The sequence below is a fragment of the Danio rerio genome, chromosome 12 (assembly GCF_052040795.2).
Source record: "Danio rerio strain M-AB ecotype USA chromosome 12, GRCz13ab, whole genome shotgun sequence".
Classification (NCBI taxonomy): domain Eukaryota; kingdom Metazoa; phylum Chordata; class Actinopteri; order Cypriniformes; family Danionidae; genus Danio; species Danio rerio.
The window spans coordinates 34,554,103-34,576,609 of record NC_141032.1 but is presented as its reverse complement, the minus strand read 5'-3'; the positions used below and the strand labels follow the sequence as shown (position 1 = coordinate 34,576,609).

The following is a 22,507-nucleotide window of genomic DNA, read 5'->3' as shown; positions in this document are numbered from 1 at the left end:
TTTATTGGAAATGAGACTAAAAATAAACATGGGTTGTACAAATAATAATTTTACATTTCTACATTTATCTAAATTATCACCAACAGTTGAAGTATCAGTGAATTTTCCACAGTACTGAATATTTTACAATTTATTTTTATTCAGCTGATTCTTTCTTCGTTTTATTTTATGTAACCAAAAGTGTCTTGCAATACTGTTTTTGACATTAAACGCAAATTAAAATCCAATACGTGACTAATTAAAAGTCCAATACGTGACTAGTTAACCATAAAGTACCATATGTTCCGAACCATGAGATCCGCTACACCATTACACAAATCAAGTCTTTCAAAGTACTTTCTCAGTAGACTGATGTAGTTTCTAAAATGAGGCAGAAAGGTTATTATTTCACTGTACACTTCACAGTGATCAATGCTATATTGATTAGCACACACATATAAATACCTGAGATTGATTGAAGAACACAGATACATGACACACTTTAATTGTTTGTTGATTCATTTTATGTTTCATCAGTCAAAATGAACGATTAGATATGAATCATTTGTCCTAGACGGCGCCCTCTGGTGTCAAGGATGAATGAAACTAATAAAAGTTTAGTGCTCCATGAAGGCACTGTGTTGAATTAATGATGTGCACTATTAAATTTTAAATGATAACCCAGTCCTTAAAGGGACAGGTTACCCAAAGATTACAATTATACATTTGTTATTTGTTATTTTATCCATTTGTTGAGTTTCTTTTATCTGTTGAATGCAAAGAAAAATACTAAATACTGAAGAATAATGTACGAATAGTGCAGCCATTGATTTCCATATTGTTTTTGTTGCTACTATGGACGTCAATGGCTCTTTTTTAAAATATTCTTCAAAATATTCTTGACATACAAAATATATTCATAAAAGTTTGAAACCCTGTGAGTCTAACTAAATGGTGAGGAAATCTTTCAAGTTTAGAACCACTTGAGTGTGAATTAATAGTGAGAAACTTGTAATTTTTGAACTTCACTTTAAACACAAGAACATAAACATACACACGCAATGAAGGCCACATTTCTAGCTTTGAGCCCATTCGTAAGCAAACCCCCAAATGACACTGTCATGACACTTACATTTATGTTCCTGAGTTTCTTCTTGCCTCTCTCCAGTCGGCTGAGGAGTCTGTGATGTTCTCTGGGCGTTTGCTGGAGAAGGCGGTCATCGATAGAAATGGTCTTCCTAAGAGGTGCTCGGTCCCTCCAGAGTTCTGGAACGAGGCTCTCCGAATCCACACTTCTAGGGAAGCGCTTCACTTCCGACAGTGACGGCGTCTCCCCTCGGTCATGGTCACGCAGCACTGATCCTGAAAGAGAGAAACAGACACCCAGGGTGATAACTGACACCCAGAGAGAAAGACAACACTAGAGAAAAAGGACAAGAGCAAAACCACCCCTTAACAACAACACACATCTTCAGTTGTATGTGCTTCTAAAATCAAGGATTCACTTATTTTAAATATACATGTAGGGCTAAAATAAAGACTACACGTGTTGTTATAAATGCACATAATATCGAATATTCAAATTGCAGATGAAATTACTGTTTAAATACATAAATCTCTTAAATACGTTTGAGTGTAGAAAACAGCAGGACTGCAAAAATGAAGAATGACACTTATTTAAATCTGGTGTGATGTTGGCGATGTTTTCAACCACTCTGGGGTGATTTTGAGGCTTAATTTATCCACAACATTCTCTGCGTTTCAGCAAAAGGAATGATTTGTGATGAAAAATCTTTGAAAATTGTCAAAACTTCAACAATAATATGAGACCTTTACGCACTTATCTTGATATGCCTGAGAAAATCAAAACAAGCAGCTCAGCTCTCAAAACATAGTAAGTGTATTTACACACACACACACACACACACACACACACACACACACACACACACACACACACACACACACACACACACACACACACACACACACACACACACACACACACACACACACACACTATAATATGCTGTTAAACTCTAAAGAATTCCATTTAAAAGCCACAAACCTTTTTTCACAGGTCTATCTAAAGGGTTAAGGCTGCCAACTTATGAGGAAAAGTACCAATTACAGGGAAACCCCCAACAATCAAGATTGCCTAATTATATGCTGTCATGGCTTTGCAATCAAAAAAGTTATTATAATGGAAGTCAATGGGGCAAAAACAGCCGCCAACATAACAAAAGGGTAGTCGATTTGAACAGTACACAAGGGTTAAGGAATACAAATTATGCAGTATCTTGAAACTTTTCTGGATTTAAAATATACAGGAGGGTTTACATACTCTTAAGATATTTGCATTTAGGGATTTAACAAGAAACTTCACATAAAATTGCTGCTCGAACCCACAAATGTTATATTTAACCATACACATTTTGAGTGTAGAAAACAGCAGAATTGTAAGGAATAACAACAAAGAATGTGGTAAAAATGACATTTGCTTAACCCTTGTGTGCTGTTGTGAAATTTTTCATCCACTCTGGGATGATTTGAATCTTAATTTGGCAACAACATTCTCTGTGTTTCAGCAAAAGGAATGGTTTTTGAAGACAAATGTTTGAAAATTGTCAAAAATTCAACAATGTGTAAGCCTTTGCGCAATGCTTGAAATGTCTAAGAAAATCAAAATAAGCAGCTCAGCTCTAAAAACACACTAAACATAGTTGGTGTATGTATTTATGCACACACACTATACTCTGCTGCCATAGAATCTAACTGTAAAATTAAGAGTCTGGTACTGTATTAAGGAGAAAATGACAAGAAGAGGAAATAAAAATAAATTATGACTGTACATGGATAACCATTATGCCAGATTTTAATCAGCACATCCTCTCACTTCCTCTCAATTCTCATTTGAACGGCTCTGATTAAACATCTTCCCACTGCTTCTCCGGTGAGTCACGTCTGCAACAATTTCACCATAATGAACACAGTGTAAAAAAATAAATAAATAAATCTACCATTGTACCACATAATGGCCAAACATTCAACATTCACCTCAAAGAACATTAAACTGTAAAAGTATAAGAGATCTAGCAGAGCATTGGCTCATGAAAACACACATATGCACCGTATGCTAGGTTTGGTGTTTGGTTTCTCCGTAGCATCAGCTGGTGGGCATCATTTGTAGCTATTCATCCACTGATCTACTCATAGATGGCTCCGTCTGCTCAGTTTACAATTAAATCTGCATGAAGACATTGCTGCTATTGTCTGTCCCTCTGAGACTGTTGTGAAGCGAACCTCCTCTGAAGCAGACGCCGAATAAACATTTATGAATTCGCTTTTATAGCTACAAGACACTGCTCTTGTATCTGTGACAAATTTTAATGATGTCCTGATAAAACCTCAAGCATTAAGTAAATGAAACCAGACTTATGTTTATGAAGCTAATTTTGGAGGTGAATCAACACTGGTGACTTAAGTAGTGCATTATTTTAGAAATGCACAAGGTTAAAGTGACAAGTTTAAATTAATGCCTTCTTAAATACTAGGCAAAACTTAGTATAGTGCTTTTTGAAAGTAGTTTAGTTTTTAAATAACAGACAGTTTTATGTCAGTTTTATGCCCCACAGGTTATCATTATTATTATTATTTGTTCTTTTTAAAAAGTGTCATTTATATAATTTTAAAATTATGATTACATTTTGTTTTATTCTTTAATTCCTATTATTATTATTCATTCGTTCATTTTCTTGTCGGCTTAGTTCCTTTATTAATCCGGGGTCGCCAGAGCGGAATGAACCGCCAACTTATCCAGCAAGTTTTTTTACGCAGTGGATGCCCTTACAGCCGCAACCCATCTATGGGAAACATCCACACACAGATTCACAAACACACTCATACACTACGGACAATTTAGCCTTCCCATTTCACCTATACCGCATGTCTTTGGACTGTGGGGGAAACCGGAGCACCTGGCGGAAACCCACGCAAACGCAGGGAGAACATAGATTATTATTATTATTATTATAATAATCATCATTATTTTCAAAGTTACTGCTAGTAATAACAATTCATATTAAACTTAAAATATCAACATTTTCGTTAATTAATAAAAATACATACACTCACCGGCCACTTTATTAGGTACACCTTACTAGCAACGGGTTGGACCCCCATTTTGTCTTCAGAACTGCCTTAATCCTTCATGGCATAGATTCAACAAGGTACTGTAAATATTCCTCAGAGATTTTGCTCCATATTGACATGATATGTCCGCTGTACACCAATGATGCAAATCTCCTGTTTCACTACATCCCAAAGGTGCTCTATTGGATTGAGATATGTTGACTGTGGAGGCCTTTTGAGTACAGTGAACTCATTGTCATGTTTAAGAAGCAAGTCTGAGATGATTCGTGCTTTGTGACATGGTGCGTTATCCTGCTGAAAGTAGCCATCAGAAGATGGGTACACTGTGGTAATAAAGGGATGGTCGACAACATTAATCAGATAGGCTGTGGCATTGACACGATGCTCAGTTGATACCAAAGTATGTCAGGAAAATATACCCCATACAATTACACCACCAGCCTGAATGGTTGATACAAGGCAGGATGGATCCATGCTTTTATGTTGTTGACACTAAATCCTGACCCTATCATCTGAATGTCGCAAAAGAAATCAAGACTCATCAGACAAGGCAACGGTCTTCCAATATTCTATTGTGCAATTTTGGTGAGCCTGTGCAAATTGTAGCCTCAGTTTCCTGTTCTTAGCTAACACGAGTGGCACCTGGTGTGGTCTACTGCTGCTGTAGCCCATCTGTCTCAAAGTTGGACATGTTGTGCATTCAAAGATGCTCTTCTGCATATCTTGGTTGTAACGAGTGGTTATTTACAGATTAGAAGTTTACGTTAACGAGCAGTTGAACAGGTGTACCTAATAAAGTGGCCGGTGAGTGTATTTTACATATTTATTTTTGTGAAATTACATGTATATTATTAAATTATATTATTTGAGAATTTAAGAATGACAATTTGTAGATATACAGGTACAAATGATTTTTTTTTTAAAGTGTCTTTGCAATTTACATATTAATGGCATATATGTAATTACAATAATTACAGATTTATTTACCACAATATTTACATTTACATTCTGGCTCAGGCTCTCTCATCAAGATAATAAAAATATTTATTAAACATATTAACATTTCCATTAAGTTATACAAACGCTATTTCTGATATTCTACTTCTCTGAACATGTAATGCATCAGTTCTATGCAAATTAAGCAAAATACCATTACATTTTTTGTGTACAGTATAACAATGCTAGTTCTAAAAATGATTTTGTGTTGCAACCAATGACTTGCATTTTATTATTTAAATAATGAGCTAAAAACAATCTTTTATGTTTGAGAAAAATGATTTTGAAACATTTTGAATGCCTTGAGGATTGAAAAAATTTTGGGTGAACTATCCTTTAACAGGCCTACACCATAATATTACCATGTTCTGGTAAACCATGTTAGTCCAACACTTACAACAGTTATTAAATGCCAAGAAATAAGCACACTTGAAACATAAATCACAGTCAATTCTCCTTCAAAAACAGCCCAATTACTCAGAATCTGTGTTCCACAGACAAACTTACAAATAAACTCCAGTGAAAAGCTCAGCATGTGCCATTCAGAGATTCTCATTAGTTACCCAGGTGTCAGTCTAAGTATGAACAACACGCAGCAGCAGTCTTAAACTCTTATGTAATCTCCCTTGTCAAACACATAGACTTAACTTTTGTTTCCATGGTTAACTTTTGTTAACTATGAAAAAGATTGTGACTGTAGCAGAATGAAACCTGAACTGATGGGTGCAGCATGTGTGTGTGAGTGTTTGTGTGTTTGTGTTTGTGTGTGTGTGTGTGTGTGTGTGTGTGTGTGTGTGTGTGTGTGTGCGTGTGTGTGTGTGTGTCATGTGTCCAATTGAATGTGTGTCATGTGTCCAATTGAATCTGTTCCTTCACTGGTCCCTAATGACAGATTCCAGTGGTTCTCTGGCTTGACAACATGACATTATTTTCACATTATGGTCACATCTACTCGTGCCATCTGCTTTGATGCGTTTGCAGCATTTCCACACACCATAGGGAACTCTGAGATGCAAACGATGTTATCAGTACTATATATTATAATGGTGACCAGTTCTTTTATATTGTATAATTGGCATAATACCAAATTTATGTTGCTGATACAATACCTGACTAAAATATCACAATACCGGTACCACAAAATAATAATAATAAGACAACAGAAAATGCAGTAACTGTGTCACAATCACCAGCGATCTAATCCTGGCAGATAGCTAGCAAACACACATATCACATAGAACTACAAACCCGCAATTATATAGACTACGAGATCCAGTCACACACACACACACACACCGGTTCCAAACCCTGGCTGCTTAAAGACAGATTAGTTGGACTTTTTATTGACCTTATTCTTTAATGCTTAAGTGCACTCGTTTTTGCGATTGTTTTAGAACCTTCGATTTAGCTGGCTATGGGAGAAATGAATTGGAATAATGAACCGCAGAATACAATCAAACTACTTGCTCTACAAACAAGTGTTTGGTTGATTATACAGACAAAGCAGAATCATATAATAAGAAAAATATCAGTTTGTAACATCAAGCAGCAGAACGAGCTGTTTTCAATGTCTAAAAATTAAATGGAAGTTAAAGAGACCGGAAGTCTTAAGCCAAAAAGATATAAATGACTGCACCCCCTCATGCACAAAGAATAAGGTGAATACAGCACAAAATCATACAAACTTTGCTGAGTCTTGTTGTACAGTATTGTGAACAATATGTTTTCCTTGCCTTCCCATGTTGTGTTTTGTTTGTTTATTTTTGTCTGCTGCCTGCCTATGTATTCGACTACAACTCTGGATTTGCCTACATACATCTGTTTGCTCCTGATTGTGACCGTTGCTTGCCTGACCATTCTCAATAAACCTGTATTTGGATCGGCACTTCCTTAGTCAGCGCCCATTCACATTACAAACTGCAATAATTTAGCACTTAACTTATAAGTATTTGTTTTAATTTATTAATAAAACATCTAAAGGCTTTTTAAAAATTGTGTTTTTTTGTTGTTTTTTTTTTTTTATAACTATGACGTTTTTTCCCCAGTTACAAGTATATAACAGTTCTGCCTATTCTCGTTTAATTCTTTATAACTAGAAAATAGAAGTATATATATATCGCAACTCCGTATCAACCAACATATATGAGTTTATATCCAGGTCTGGGAATGTTACTTTCAAACTGTATTTTACTACAAATTTTAAAATCATCATATGCTTTAAAAAGTAACTAGTAATGTATTCCTTTAGATTTCTCGGGTCTAGTAATTTAATCAAAATACCTTTAAATATTGAAGCTTTGTAACACAAATGAATGGAATTGTATGTTTCATGCTGCATTACAAGCTTTAAAAAGAATAAAACTCAGTAAAAATTTCATAAAAGATTTGTTTAATGAATAGAGCTATTTTTCAATGCTTACTTCACTGATAATATTCTCAAAAGAATTGCTGAGTCGAAATTGACAGACAAAGCAACTACAGGTAAAGTCGCAAGTAATGTCATTACCGCTTGATGTAATTTACCAAGCACAGTTGACTAACAAAGCTTTTGTGGAACACACCCCAAATCTATCCAGTTTGTGAATCCTTCACACTTGTTTTGTTAAACAGATAGAAAAAAACAAAAAGAAATAATCACTTTAGGATTGACTCAAATTCTGTTCACAACGAATCAGATCATGAACTAGCTGTCTCATGCTTTTTCAGATTTAATGCTGAATCCTTCGATGCTAATAAATGCTTTGTTGCGGGTAGGCATATATACGGATTACACTGTAATGAGATGTTGCTTCCTTTCTCAAATTTGTGAGTAAGATACTCTGTATTTCCATGAGAGGAATTTATTCCGCAAATGGCTTTTTGTGTCATCCATTGATTTTCATGATGATGAGCACGTTTATGGTCCTAAACTGTCCGTAAAGACAGTTCGAAATTTTGTTAAGAGGTTTAAAACTGATATAAACATGTAAAGATTGTAGTTTGTCGCTTCCGCCAAAATGGATCAACGGTTTTAGTCACATCACCTCATACTATTTTTTCATTATTATTATCATAATTAAAACCAATCGAACACTCTATAGTATCTATCAAACCCTTGCTTTTCCTTTGAAGCACTTGAGCTCAAACACTCCCACTGGCAGAGTGGTGATAAAAAAAAACCCGCTATTGCCTGTTTTTTTTTTTTTTTTTTTTTTAAGATTTATTTTTGGTCTTTCTACCTTCATTAGATGGAACAGTAACGAGACAGGAAGCGAAGTTGGAGAGAGAAAGAGGGGGGTAGGGTTTGGAAATGTCCTTGAGCCAGGATTCAAACTTGGGACGCCCTGATGTGCTACTGCACCATATGTCAGCACGCTAGCCACAATTATTTCGCCGACACTATTGACTTTTTTTTTTTTAAGGGGAGGAGCTACTCTATGTCCCATTCTCTCTTTTAAAGCACTTCACGGGACCTTTAAGTGAACAGCACATCATTTTGTTTTGTTTTTTTTTAATGGAGAATCACTTGCCTTACAGGAACGCTCCACTTTTTACAAGAGTTAAACAGTTGAGTTTTACCAGTTTTAAATCTCCGGGTCTGGCGAGAGCACTTTTAGCTTAGCATAAATCACTGAATCAGATTAGACCATTAGCATCTCACAAAAAAAAAAAAAGGTTTGGCTTGTGGGGGGTGTGGATTTGAATCGGGGGCGAGGAGGTGTCAGAAATTGTACTATGAACCCGGTTTTGGAGGCTGCTACAATCGAACACTATACCAAAGTTGGCAACCTGGGGGTGTTACAGACTGTACCAAAAGTCTGGGAAATACGGGAGTTTTGGGAGACATAACAAAAATGGAGAGTGGTGGGAGATGGGTCTGAAATACGGGAAACTTTCGGGAAAAACAGGAGTGTTGGCAAGTATGCTTGGAACTTTACTCTCATTTTGGCATAATAGTCAAAAAAACTTTGCTGCAGTACCAGCATGCAGTACTTGCATGAAATCGCCATGGGTTTTGTAAGTCAGTGGATATCAAGCTGATACATTATGAAAAATAACAAAGTGAATGGCTTTTCTCACTGACATGCACAAGAATGACGTTAATATTTGCATAAATTAATAAAACGGCCTCTGGTGGTTTTAAGATAAATGGCACATATGAGAAAACATCCCCTAGTAATATAATGAAATATAATATAATGAAATTGTCAAAAAATGTACAAATGCCCTCTTGTGGTGGATTTGTGAAAACAAAAACTGCAAGACAAAGTAGTTCACGGTACATACTTGTCGGTTCTCAAAAATGCAGACATGGGCATAAATTTCCAATGAGCTGGGTTGTAAAATTCAAAGCCATGATTTGGAATTACTTGAAAATATTTTTCGCATGTAACTGTAATTATATTACCACCCAGAGGTGGGACCAAGTCATTGTTTGGCAAGTCACAAGTAAGTCTCAATTCATTGCCCTCAAGTCCCGAGTCAAGTCCCGAGTCAAGACAGGCAAGTCCCGAGTCAAGTCCCGAGTCAAAGACAACAAGTCTCAAGTCAAGTCCAAAGTCCTGCAGTTTGATTTTCGAGTCTTTTCGAGTCTTTTTAACAGAAAAATAAAATATATACAGATTATGTATGGTTGTAAGATCTGTATTAATTAAACAAACCTTTTTTTATTAAAGAACATTGCTCAGATATATAAAAATACAAATGCAATTTTCTGAAAAAGTACTGAACAGTGCTGCGTCTCGTCTCCACAGCATAATGCACAAGAACGAGTTCCACCAAAAAAAGACTCCATTTTGCCTCATCACACAGAAATTGCAGGTCTACTGCTGTCTAATTCATTAAGTTTAGTTGTGCCCGTATGTTATGTCTTCGGTGATCAACTTGTGATTAACCAAAATTACATAACCTCAATGAGGCAGCAGTAGACCAACTCCTGTATATGCCGCAAAGTTAAATTGAGTGAAATTGGAATTTTGTCAATTGAATCTCGTGTGTGCTAAAAAGATATTGCTGCAAATCTGTCTTGCAGCAATGTAAAATGGTAGCACATATTGTTAATGAAGTAGGCTACTTCATACAAACAATAATGTTGTTTTCTTCACATAGCGTTGAAGAGCTTTGCTCTCTACCTTGTGTGATGCTCGTGCACGGATTTCCTCTGTTTGTGGACAAAACTGATTGCGAGTTCTCAAATTTTCTCTCGCTCTCAAATATGCACTGCTCACACACAAATTTTCTTGAGCGCTCTCAGAGATTATATGCAAACTCACAATTTGTGTCGTGTTCCCTCTTCCTTTCATGCTTTTTGATATGATTCATATTGCTGCACTGTTTAATAACAATAACCAAAATACTAAAATAGACTTACATATTAAATGTTTAATCTAATAAACCATAACATTTTTGGTTGTTTTATATGATGAGATATTTTCAGTTTCAAACACTTAAAGACAGAGAATAGACCAGTGGTGCCCCCTGAAAATTTGCTTAAGGGGGGCCAGAAGAGGCCAGCTACGTCAGTGGCACCAATCAATCCACAATAATTTTTTAGTGGCTATTTATTTATTGAAATATTGCATTGTATTGCATTTATGTAAGTAGATTTAAATAAATAATGTCAACAGCAAAATCATATCGGGTTGGCCACAGGGGTGGCTAGAGTTTACACAGGGGTAACACCCCTTGTAAAGGGGTTTACACCACTATAAGGCACCTCTGGAATAGATGTTGGATGTAAAGAATACATTTTATTTTAAAAGCATTTAAACAAAAACTAATGCAAGCAGAAATGTAACTGTGATAAAAATAAGGAAACACTTGAAAAGGTATTATAGTCTACTGTAATCTCACTATCAATCTCATTTTATCATGGCAGCTAAAATAAAGTAAACTAGTGTCTGCTGGCTTCCACTTTGCTGATGAGATTGTGGAGGACATTTTCCATGTCATCCTCTTCATTTTGAGGAAAGCTGTTCCACAGGGCCCCTGAACACGTATATTGGCATGTACTGTGTTTTGAACAGTAGCCTACTACAGTAAAGAACTTCAATTGATCAGTTGTGGAAATACTATAGTTGCTATGGTAACACAAGTGGAATATAAACAAATTACCCAGTGCTGTATTATTTTACAATATAGGGTATTTTATACTACAAATCCCTACACTTTACTGTAGTAAAACTACACTTTGTATTATTTTATCTGTTCACTATTGGTAATACTACTGTATTATGAAGCATTCATTAACAAGTCGTAAATAATACTAGCCTAAAACATAAGTATAATACAAGTATACAACAAGTATAATACTCAAAAACACTAGAATTTATTAAAGAATTTACCTTAACCTTTTAGTTTTTTGTGTATTGTTAATAAATAGTAAAGCAAGAAAGAAACCATATCAACATTCTTGGAATAACCCTTCGCTAAGCCTCGCCCTCCTTAGTTACTGTTGCTACGCCTGTCAAGCTTTCATGCCTGGCACATCTATTACAGTGTGTATGCGCTGGTGTCAGACATTCCCAAGGATTTAATTAGTCATTTTTGGCAAACAGGTGAAATATCTGAGAAAGCCAGACAAAAGAGGACTGCAGTATACATTACAGGGGTATATTCACAACATAATAGCAACTGATTAGAGAATAATTTTATCAAAATTGAAGCAAGGTTAGCCTAGCCACCTCATACGCTGAACATTCAACAGCATAGTTCATGCACAGCAGGAGAGGTGAAATTATAAAATAATCTAATAACCTAAGAAACTGATGGATTTGTGCCGAATATTAGCATCATTGACCCATAACAGTGTACAGTACCTATTACTGTCAGCATGTTTGTGTGCTCTTTATCCAGTTTTTATTCAAATTTGCAGTTAAGTGCACTGTAAAAACGCCAACTTTCAAAAAGTCCTCTGAACAAAGATTAATAAGTTAACTGAATTTAAATATTTTCATTTGAAATGCTGACAAATAATAGTTAGTTTGTTCAACAAATATGGTGCTTCAATGTGAAAAACTTAAAATATTTCGTTGAACTAATACAAAATTCTTAGTTTTGCGTTGATGCGTGCCCTTCTTGTTGGCGCATGCGCCTTATAAGCTTCTGGCGCATGCGCAATTTACTTCCATAGCTCACTGCAGGGGGTACCTGTCACGTGCGCGCGACAAAACGAACCATCTTTCTTTCTGCGGAGCTACGTGTCAATCGTTTTCATAATCGATTGTATATAATTGTATACATGTTTTTGTGCGATGTGCTACCCATCTGACTGCCCGATCTATTTTACCAGTGTATTAATGATGTGAGAGACCGTGATAGAGCGGTTAAGAGTCGTGGTGGGCAAAGCGAGGCTTCGTGAAACACTGAAACAGTCGAAGCAAATGTGTCGAAGCTTCGAAACGTTTCGAAACCTCACTCTACAGTGACATATAGTGGTCACTTTTTATATATATTGCACTGAAACAGCTTCAGCAAAGAACGATTGAACAGATTGAGGGATTAAACCCCACTTTGTGAAAGAGAATCCTTCAAGTAATATAGTACAGTGGTTAAGGTGTCAGACATCCATGCAGGAGTAGTAGGTTTTGAAGCCAGTCAGTAGCAGTTGTTTTAAAATGCTTTAATACCAGTTGGTAATGCTTTGCTCTTGTATCGTTTTGTTTCAACATTGGTCTGATATCCGAATAAACAATTTGTGAATAAATATGTCTTGTTTTTGTCTTAAAACAGGGTTGTTGCTAGATCAAAAACGGTGGCCTGAAGTTATCAAGAATTATTTATATTATTCATTAAATTTCCCATTTATTGTATTTTATTAATGTCTACCCAAACCCTAAACCCAACCATACTGTAAAAATATTTATTATTGTTTTACAGTGTTACAAAAATGATGCTAAATTGATGGCGTAACTGTAGCTGTATCCTATTTAGGCTACACAAAACAGAAACATGATTAAAATACATAAAACCATGATTTCGAAGTCGGGATTCGAACCCAAAACATCATGCTAAGCATAGAATCAATAAGCAAACCCACAGTGCTCTAAGCCATTTGAGAAAGAGATAATTTGGAGATCTTGGCAGTCAAATTAGGATTCACCAGGTCTCGAAACGTTTCTAAGCTGATCGATGCTTAGAATCGCTTTAGTCACGTGACTAGGTGTTTCGAAACACTTTAGTCACGTGACTTGGGTGCTTCGGATCATGCTTCGGTGCAGTGATTCGAAACACTTGCGCTTCGGGATCTCGACACTGTGTCAAAACATCAGTTTCACGTCAGCCATCCCTAGTTAAGAGCAGGCCAACGACGTTTCTGCTAAATCATAGGTATGTATGTCTTTTTTTGTTGTCATCTAACGTTATATTATTTGATATGTTGGCTTTGATGTGCGCGTGTATCCTAATACGGAACTATTTGTTATAATTTAGCCGTGAGTTACTTGTTTCGTGCACTTGGTTTTGGCTATTTACATCAATAAAAGTTTAGAGTGAATGTATCTGAAACAAATAGCGATTTCAATCGAGTCATTTGCTTTAATAACTCACGATTAATACAATGAGTATCATATAACATACCAGGTCAGGTATCCAAGTCAAATATAACATTATGTCCTGTTTATCTAGATTGCTGTCAGCATTGCGCACATCATAACCTTTTTTCCCTTCGAACCAGAGCCAGTGGAACAAACGGTGACGTGTTTAACTGTGTAATTTGAGTGAAAATCGTGTGATTTTCATGTAATTCATTGCTTGATTTGTTAGCTCGACTAAATGTCTATCATATTCAGACCAACTTGCTTTAACAGTCAGCTAGCTTTTATTTACATAAAAAATATAAAGGGCTAAATATATATTTTTCTTTCTTTTTGCTCAAAAGGACTGAAATATTGACAATGACATAATTCAATGCAAGATTTCCTTGAGGAGGTGAGACTTGTTATCATCAGTGAAATTTGACGGTCATTCACCAGCAGATGCAAGAAACCTTTTCTCTTTGCCCAAAAGAAGTTGTTGAGATTTAGCCAGGAAGAAATTAGAGAGAGATAACCTGGACTTTAAGGAAGAGGTAAGTCACTATATTGCAATTGCTTTGGTTTCATTCAAGGTAGTAATGATAATGCTAAAAATAACAAACAACATTATTATTATAGGTAATTCAAAATACATCTGTATTCAGCATTTGAACATTTAAATATTTACATTTACATATATATATATATATATATATATATATATATATATATATATATATATATATATATATATATATATATATATATATATATATATTATGTGTAAAAATTAATATGTATTTTTTTTTGTATATTGTAGATCTGCACAGAGTTTTCTCAGATCTGTAATGTAGATCTCCTGAGACAGTTAATCGAGTGACTTAATAAATATACAGCACCTCTCCTGAAACTCTACAGAAAAGAAGGGATTCAATGGGTCCAGAGATGGATACAACTTTAAACAAGATGGATGAGCAGGTACTCATTAAGATTTTTTTTTTCTTATACACCCGTCTGATGTTTTTAACATGTGCAACATATTTTGTCCTGTCAAGAATTTCATGCTCAGGTAATACAGTCTAATAAAACGTAATTGCAACAATTTAATTGTCCAGCCCTTTTGCATTAATTTTAATTGTGTCAAGTTGTGTTTTGATTGTGAGATGGAAGTAAGATAAATAACAGATGTTTCACTTGTTTTGAGTGACCATTTCAAATGAATACATTCAAAGAGGAAAATAGAAAATAATAGCTGTAGTTTTTAACTCAAAGTAATTGTCACATGAAACTAAACATTTTTCTAAATTTGCCAACACAACCATTATCAAATTCCATTGTATGGAAACCACAAAATTCTTTTTTAAAAATAAAGCCATGTGTTTTTTCAACAGCATGAATAAAATACTATGCTCATTTAAATGTACTAAGTACATTTTTACTTACAAAACAATAAAATTGTAAAACACCCTTTGTAAATGACTTTCCTTTAGGTCACTGATATTGTCACCGATCGAGAAAGAGCAGCTCTTGAGGGATTGCCAATTTTTCTTCGTAAAAATTCTGCTTGCTTTCTCAAGATATGTCTGGTAAGTTACCCATTTTCATACCCTATTCTACATTTATTAGTCTGCTTGGTAACACTTATAATAGCTGCACGCTATAAATAATTTATTTAGTATTAGCGAATAGTTAATTTATTTTCTGTTAAGCATAACTCTACATGAAGTGCTCAATGATTGTATTTTTTTTAACTTTAATGATTCATTTGTATTACTAATTTAAGTATTGCATTATTTACAAACCAGTTATTTAAGAATAGTTGGTGTTTTTAAGATCATTCAGAATGCTTAAGTACACGATTAATAAACTATTCAAATTAACATTTAAATATCCTAATATTAAGGTATGTAATAATAGTTACTTTGTATGTTAGTATATGCTTTATGAGCTTAACTTCATCCAGTTGTGACCTAATCTAAAGTGAGGACTATTTATGCTTTATAAATCCCTTATGAATGACAATTAAAGGCTCAGTTATATTCTAAACAGGACAATAAACAACTTTCACAATTGAAACTGTATCAAATAAAAGTAAATCTTTGCAATTTTATGTAAAATAAAAGTTAAAAAAATTGCTAAATATTAAAAAGTTGTCAATATATTGTTCAATTATTATATATTATAGACTATTCAAAGTGTTACTGTTTGTATGTACGAAAGTATTACATGTTTTTATTTTCTTTGCATAATAGTAATAACATTAATAAGTAGTAATTAATATTACACATCAATTAATTTTCCCATTACTTAATCTCCTATAAGGACACGGACCCTGAAGACCACAGCACCAGAGATTAAAGGATTGGAATCTTCACTGTGGTGGAAGATGATAATGGCACTTCTGCATCCCTGCAATATGTGATGAACCTCGCTAAAATCTTGGAGGAGGCCATAGTACTTCAGGATATCACACATCTGCCTGCAGCCTTCGCTTACTTGTTCAGCCTCTTGTATAGACTGAATATGGAACACCCAAAAGAACTCAAATATACTTTTTAAGTGATTCAGCATGTTTTATGGAGGTTGGTGGCACATGATCTGCGAGAGTTCAGTTCATTCATTCATTCATTTTCTTTTCGGCTTAGTCCCTTTATTAATCTGGGGTCGCCACAGCGCAATGAACTTGTTTTACGCAGCGTATGCCCTTCCGGCTGCAACCCATCTCTGGAAAACATCCATACACACTCATTCACACATACACTACGGACAATTTTAGCCTACCCAATTCACCTGTGCCACACGTCTTTGGACTGTGGGGGAAACCGGAGAACCCAAAGGAAACCCACGTGAACGCAGGGAGAACATTCAAACTCCACACAGTAACGGCAACTGACCCGTGACCACTTCCTAATGTGCCACTGTTTCAATGTTTTGAGGTCTGTTTTTGGACTTTATGTACTTTGTTGACAAAAGTGCAGTACACTTTAAAGACTGTATGAATGGAGTGGCTTTTAGGGTTTACTCTGATTAGATGATTGTATATTCACCTGGTTTGAGTGTTTAGACACACTAATAGCTTGGTTTTAGTAAGGTTGCCAGTTATTTTATGTTGAGGCAGTGTACAATCTTTTCAAATCTGGAAACATTCAGTACTAGTTGTGTACAAACTAGCCCAATGCTGAACACGGCTAATGTCAAATGCTGATTTTGTATGCAAATGTTTTGGATTGTGATTTGAACACAGTTAAAAATAAAAAAAAGTGAATTGACTATTCTTGTGTATTTAATTTGAATCCTAAAAATTAATAGTAAATGCATAATGAATCAGTTTGTTTTATTTTGTTCAGTAAACTAAAAAAATCTTGTTGGGTAAACATAATCATTTTTGTTCAGTAAACAAAAGATCTTGTTGAATAAACGTGAAAATTTTTGTTCAGCAAACAAAAGATCTTGTTGAGTAAACATGATAATATTTGTTCAGCAAACAAAAATATCTTGTTGGGTGAACATGACATTTTTTGTTCAGCAAACAAAAATATCCTGTTGGTTGAACATGATATTTTTTGTTCAGCAAACAAAAATATCCTGTTGGTTGAACATGATATTTTTTGTTCAGCAAACAAAAATATCCTGTTGGTTGAACATGATATTTTTTGTTCAGCAAACAAAAATATCCTGTTGGTTGAACATGATATTTTTTGTTTAGCAAACAAAAATATCCTGTTGGTTGAACATGATATTTTTTGTTCAGCAAACAAAAATGTCTTGTTGGGTTAACATGATATTTTTTGTTCAGCAAACAAAAATGTCTTGTTGAATGAACATGATATTTTTTGTTCAGCAAACAAAAATATCTTGTTGGGTGAACATGATACTTTTTGTTCAGAGAACTAAAGAATTCAACAAAATATTTTGAGTTCACTGGTCTTCAAACCCTGTTTGTTGAGTTAACTCAAAAAGCTATGTGTGATAGGTTGCCTAATTATTTTAAGTTTACTCAACTTTTTTTTTTTACAGTGTGGAAGAAAAAAAATTGAAATGCAAATCAAAGTATAAATAACAGAAGTGAACAAATAGATTTTTCCTACCAGCAAATATTAGTGTATGTATTTATATGCGTTACAATAGCGAGGGTTTAAACTAAGCAGTGCTCACAGGGTTCAACGCTAAGGATTTTTTCTACTGGCCCGATCGGGCCAGTGGTTCTGATTTTTACTTGCCCTGCCCAAATTTTCACTGGCCCCACCAAAAAAAAAAAAAAAGAAGTTAATCGCTATTTGAATGTGCGTGTGTGTGTGTGTATACACACACACACACACACACAGTTGATTTCAGAATTATTAGTTCCCCTAAATTATTAGCACCCCTGTTTATTTTTTTCCCCAATTTCTATTTAACAGAGAACAGATTTTTTCAGCACATTTCTAAACATAATAGTTTTAATAACTCATCTCTAATAACTGATTTATTTTATCTTTGTCATGATGACTGTAAATAATATTTTACTAGATATTCTTCAAGACACTTCTATACAGCTTAAAGTGACATTTAAAGGCTTGACTAGGGTAATTAGGTTAACTAGGCAGGTTAGGGTAATTAGGCTAGTTATTGTATAATGATGGTTTGTTCTGTAGACAGTCTGAAAAACAATTAGCTTAAGAGGCTAATAAATTTTACCTTAAAATGGTTTAAAAAATGTTTTTATTCTAGCCAAAATAAAACAAATAAGATTTTGTTCAGAGGAAAAAATATTATCAGACAAAATATCAACATTTCTTTGCTTTGTTAAACATCATTTAGGAAATATTTTAAAAACAAAAAACAAAAAACAAAAGGGGGCTAATAAATCTGTATATATATTTACGGTAATTTTTAAAATGTTTAAGGAAAACTATTCAGTTCATCAAGGCTATATTTATAAATGTAAAAAAGGTGTAATTGTTAAATATTTATTAAAATTTTAAATAACTGCTTTGTTATTGTATTTAGTTTCAAATAAAATAGTTACTCCAGACATTATTGATTTTATAACTTTTACCATTAATAAATATAATAATAATTAATATTAGTGATTTCTGAAGGATCATGTGACTGGAGTAATGAAGCTGAAATTTCATCATTAAAATCACTGGAATAAAGGAATAAATTAAATGATAAACTACTTTTGAACAGTTATTTTATAGTGCAACATTTCACAATTTGTATTTATGATGAAATAATTGCAGCCTTGGTGAGCAGAAGAAGCTTATTTTAACATATTTAATCACACTGACCCCAAACGTTTGTGTATTGTGTATAGAATATTTTATAAGTGAAAATGTGCACTTTAATTTAACAACCCACAGACATCGTCACCGAAAACAAATCGAGGTCAGACTTTCTCATATATACAGAGCCTCATTTCAATTGTCAGGTTTTGTAGAAATCGATCAATTGAATTAATCAATCTATTAAAGAAACGTTGACTATAATTCTGTATTTTAGGCTTAAATTATAGAGAGACATAGCAGATGAACCGATACTGCATCAGATCAATGTAAATCTTTCTTTCGAGCTGTCAGTGCGGAAATGAACAAAACAACAGGCCTAATACAACATTTTATACGATTAAAATATGGAAAAATTAACAGATAGTAATTTCGGTCAATTTTCCTGACGGATAAACCGAGATCAGGCTGGATAAACAGCTCTCGGTAATATTTCAGCATGCTTTCACTTTCGCATTTACCGGTAAGAATGACATCTGGCCCTGCTCATCATTCTCTCTTCATATAGCCGTATATATGGCTATTACACGATCATAGTACACTGTGATATAGCCTGGGTCGTTAGTTCGTTGGATTGTTTTGTTTTCTCGCTACAATCGATACGCTTAATAGGACAGAGACCGCGTCTCATTCAGGCGATCTTGGACTGATTGATTTGGCGCGGATGCGAGCGCAACTGCTGGATATATGCCAAAAAAACGCGCTAACGGGTGAAACGAGACAGATTCCGAAACAAACGTCTATGTGTAAAAGCACCGTAAGATTGTATTTGCACACAATTGACAGACAGTCGCAGCACGCAGATCTGGCTCGATCTGGCAGGCAAAAAGGCAGCAGCTGGCCCGATCGAGCCAGTAACATTTTGTACACTGGCCCGACTGTCTCGCACGCTGGCCCCGGGCCATCGGGCAGTCCTTATTGTCGAGCCCTGGCTCATAATATCGAGTGGGAAAAAAAAGAAAAAGACCGCTGGGAAGCATAACCTGCTTTGTTTTTTTTTTTTTTGTTTTGTTTTTTTTATAAGAAACACAGTTTAGATCTGTTTAGGATAAGAGGAGTGTGAGTTATTGCCACCTATCACTGAATGTGAATATCGAAAACAAAACCTACTTAGCTGTTAACTCCTTTACCGCCCCTCACACAGCTTGATCCACGCTGGCATTTCTCCTCTTGGGCTTTGGTTTTGAAAAGGGAAAAAATCCCACCACCCAGTCCAAACTTTTAGGATAGCAGGTGTCAGATTTTCACAATCCAATTGCGCAACGATTTGGCTTGTTTCCCTCGCTCGAAAGCTTGACAGAGCCTCTGCCCGTAGCTACGATTGGTAAGCCGCGATTGGTGGGTGGCGGTTTTTGGGCGTGGCTTAGCGAAGGGTCAGTTTAACAGGATCCCGTGAGAGCAAAATCACTAAAGGTATGAGACGCCATCGTAAACAAAAGTCAAGCGAACGCAAAGAGACTGAATGCACGAGAGAGAGAGAGAGAGAGAGAGAGAGAGAGAGAGAGGTGTATGTTGTATGTGAGAGAGAGAGAGAGAGAGAGAGAGAGAGAGAGAGAGAGAGAGAGAGAGAGAGCGAGTATTGGCACGCGAGTATTGGCTCGATCTCAAGTTCAAATTCAAATTCTCTCTGCGTTCGCTTGACTTTTGTCCACTCCCGCGCCTCATAGTAGTCACGTTGGATACTGTCGAATCAAAACAATCTACCGTGCTTTGATTGGACGTCATGCCGAAAGCGCGCATGCTCACACACACGCGCGCGCGCGCATGCTGTCACACACACGCACACATAAACGGAGAGAGAGAGAGAGCGGTCTATGTCAACATACTTTTTTATCGTTGGGCTTTTCATGGGAAGCAGCAAGTCTTTACAAGTCAATAGGGGCAAGTCCTAGTCAAAGTCCGAGTCATTTATGTTCAAGTCCAAGTCGAGTTGCAAGTCTTTTTATATTTTGTCAAGTCGAGTCTAAAGTCATCAAATTCATGACTCGAGTCTGACTCGAGTCCAAGTCACATGACTCGAGTCCACACCTCTGTTACCACCTATTTAAAATGTTATTATAATGAAATACAGTTACTCAATTTGTATTTTACATATGTATAACCGTTATTTCATTACTCCTCAGCACTGTTCATATCACACTATTCTGAAAAAAAACTAAATTATGATATAAACATGCAACTGTCATAAAAAAGTATGATATTAAGAGTCACAAATGACCATTTTTAAAAGTCTTTGTGAAATCAAAATGTGTTATGTTCATTTTGCTAGCGCACATTGTTATTCTTTAGGTGAACAATGAATCCGTATAAGTTAATCCACAGCAAATAAAAAGTTTGTTTTGGTAATTTTCATTTAAATTTGACCATTTGCTTGTGCATTCTCTGTTGATGTCAGTTTGATGGCTTCAGCCACAATATTCTTAACCAAACCCTTCTTACCATTAGTTTGCCATGAGTAAATGATGCACAAAAAGCTCTGCCCCCTCCTCAATATTCAGTGTCAGTTGGAAGTACATCAACATACTGAAATAAAGCTTTAGCAACTTCCAGTTCATGTGGCCTTTAATGTTTTATTCAGTGCCAGAAACGAGTTTCCATATACAATTAGAAAAAAAGGTACAGATTTCACATACATATTTGTATCCTAAGAGTTCACAGTGGTAACTCAAAGGTGCATTTTAGTGCCCAAATGTGCCTAAAAAGTATCGTTGAGGTACCATCATGGACCCCTCAGGGACAATTATGTATCTTTAGAAAAGGCACTGTCCCAGTGACAGCTCCTGTACCTTTATTTCTGAGAGTGTACACACTTTTCTTAGAAGTCAAATCTTAATAATTCGACTGAATATTCAGCTTTTAGGACGTGCCTCTGAGGCACTTACACATTAATGAGTTTCAAGAGTCTGATGACAGCAAAGATTCATAGCTAAACAGATTTGACACTATTTATAAACCCTCCTTCAGCATAAGTGAGTCAAATTACCCCATTATAAAGTCAAAGAAGTAATCAAAACCCAAATTATGGGATTGGTCCAATTTGTCCAATTAGCCATTTTATCAGAAAGGCGTCCATGGATGGACAGGAAGACGTCTTGCGTGTTGATGAAGCACTGCGTCTGTCTTTCAAGCCGAGAGTAAAGCATTTGATAAGTGTTATTTAACACCAAGTCCAACTAAATTACAGACGTGAGGAGAATCTTAAGGGCTTAAAACTAACTACAGCTGCTGCTAATGAGGCCCAGTTTCCATGACCACCGTTTGGCCTCCATCTTTGTCATCCTCACAAGAGAAGGGTGAAGAGGTGCAGGCTTTAGGGTCACTGGACTGTTCATTCATCAGGATGTTGAAAGATATATATAATGCCAGAAGAGACAAAGAATGTCATTGAGCACCAGACAAGGACAAACCAACGATGTTAAGCATTCTGGGAAGGTTTAGCTAATGTGTTTGCCGATAATGTACAGACTAGTAGGATGATGTCACTAATGATTATTATACATGCTACTGTGGAGACGTAAATAGTATGCTTGTTATTTTGAGGAAAAAGAGCAATTAATTATTATACATTAAAGTTTTTTTATTCGTTATTTAATAATAAAAATAATAGTAAAATGTTGTATA

General features: G+C 35.3%; 1 protein-coding gene and 1 long non-coding RNA gene across 4 annotated transcripts in view; one reads left to right on the top strand and one right to left on the bottom strand.

Annotated features, from left to right (window-relative positions):
• The window catches only part of ankfn1a (ankyrin repeat and fibronectin type III domain containing 1a), a 196,629-nt gene that overhangs the window by 149,431 nt on the left and 24,691 nt on the right, over window positions 1–22,507 (bottom strand). For both annotated transcript variants that reach the window (NM_001442680.1, XM_087274532.1), the window contains 1 exon segment: window positions 1,112–1,341. In NM_001442680.1, coding sequence (NP_001429609.1) covers window positions 1,112–1,341 — 230 coding nt within the window.
• On the top strand, window positions 13,335–17,640 carry LOC147841436 (uncharacterized). 2 transcript variants are annotated; one of them, XR_015504317.1, is made up of 6 exons: window positions 13,335–13,434; window positions 13,985–14,173; window positions 14,440–14,597; window positions 15,110–15,205; window positions 15,942–17,055; window positions 17,326–17,640. It is a non-coding gene; the product is annotated as an uncharacterized LOC147841436 (long non-coding RNA). The 2 variants fall into 2 exon arrangements; XR_015944915.1 differs by having other exon boundaries at window positions 13,732–14,173.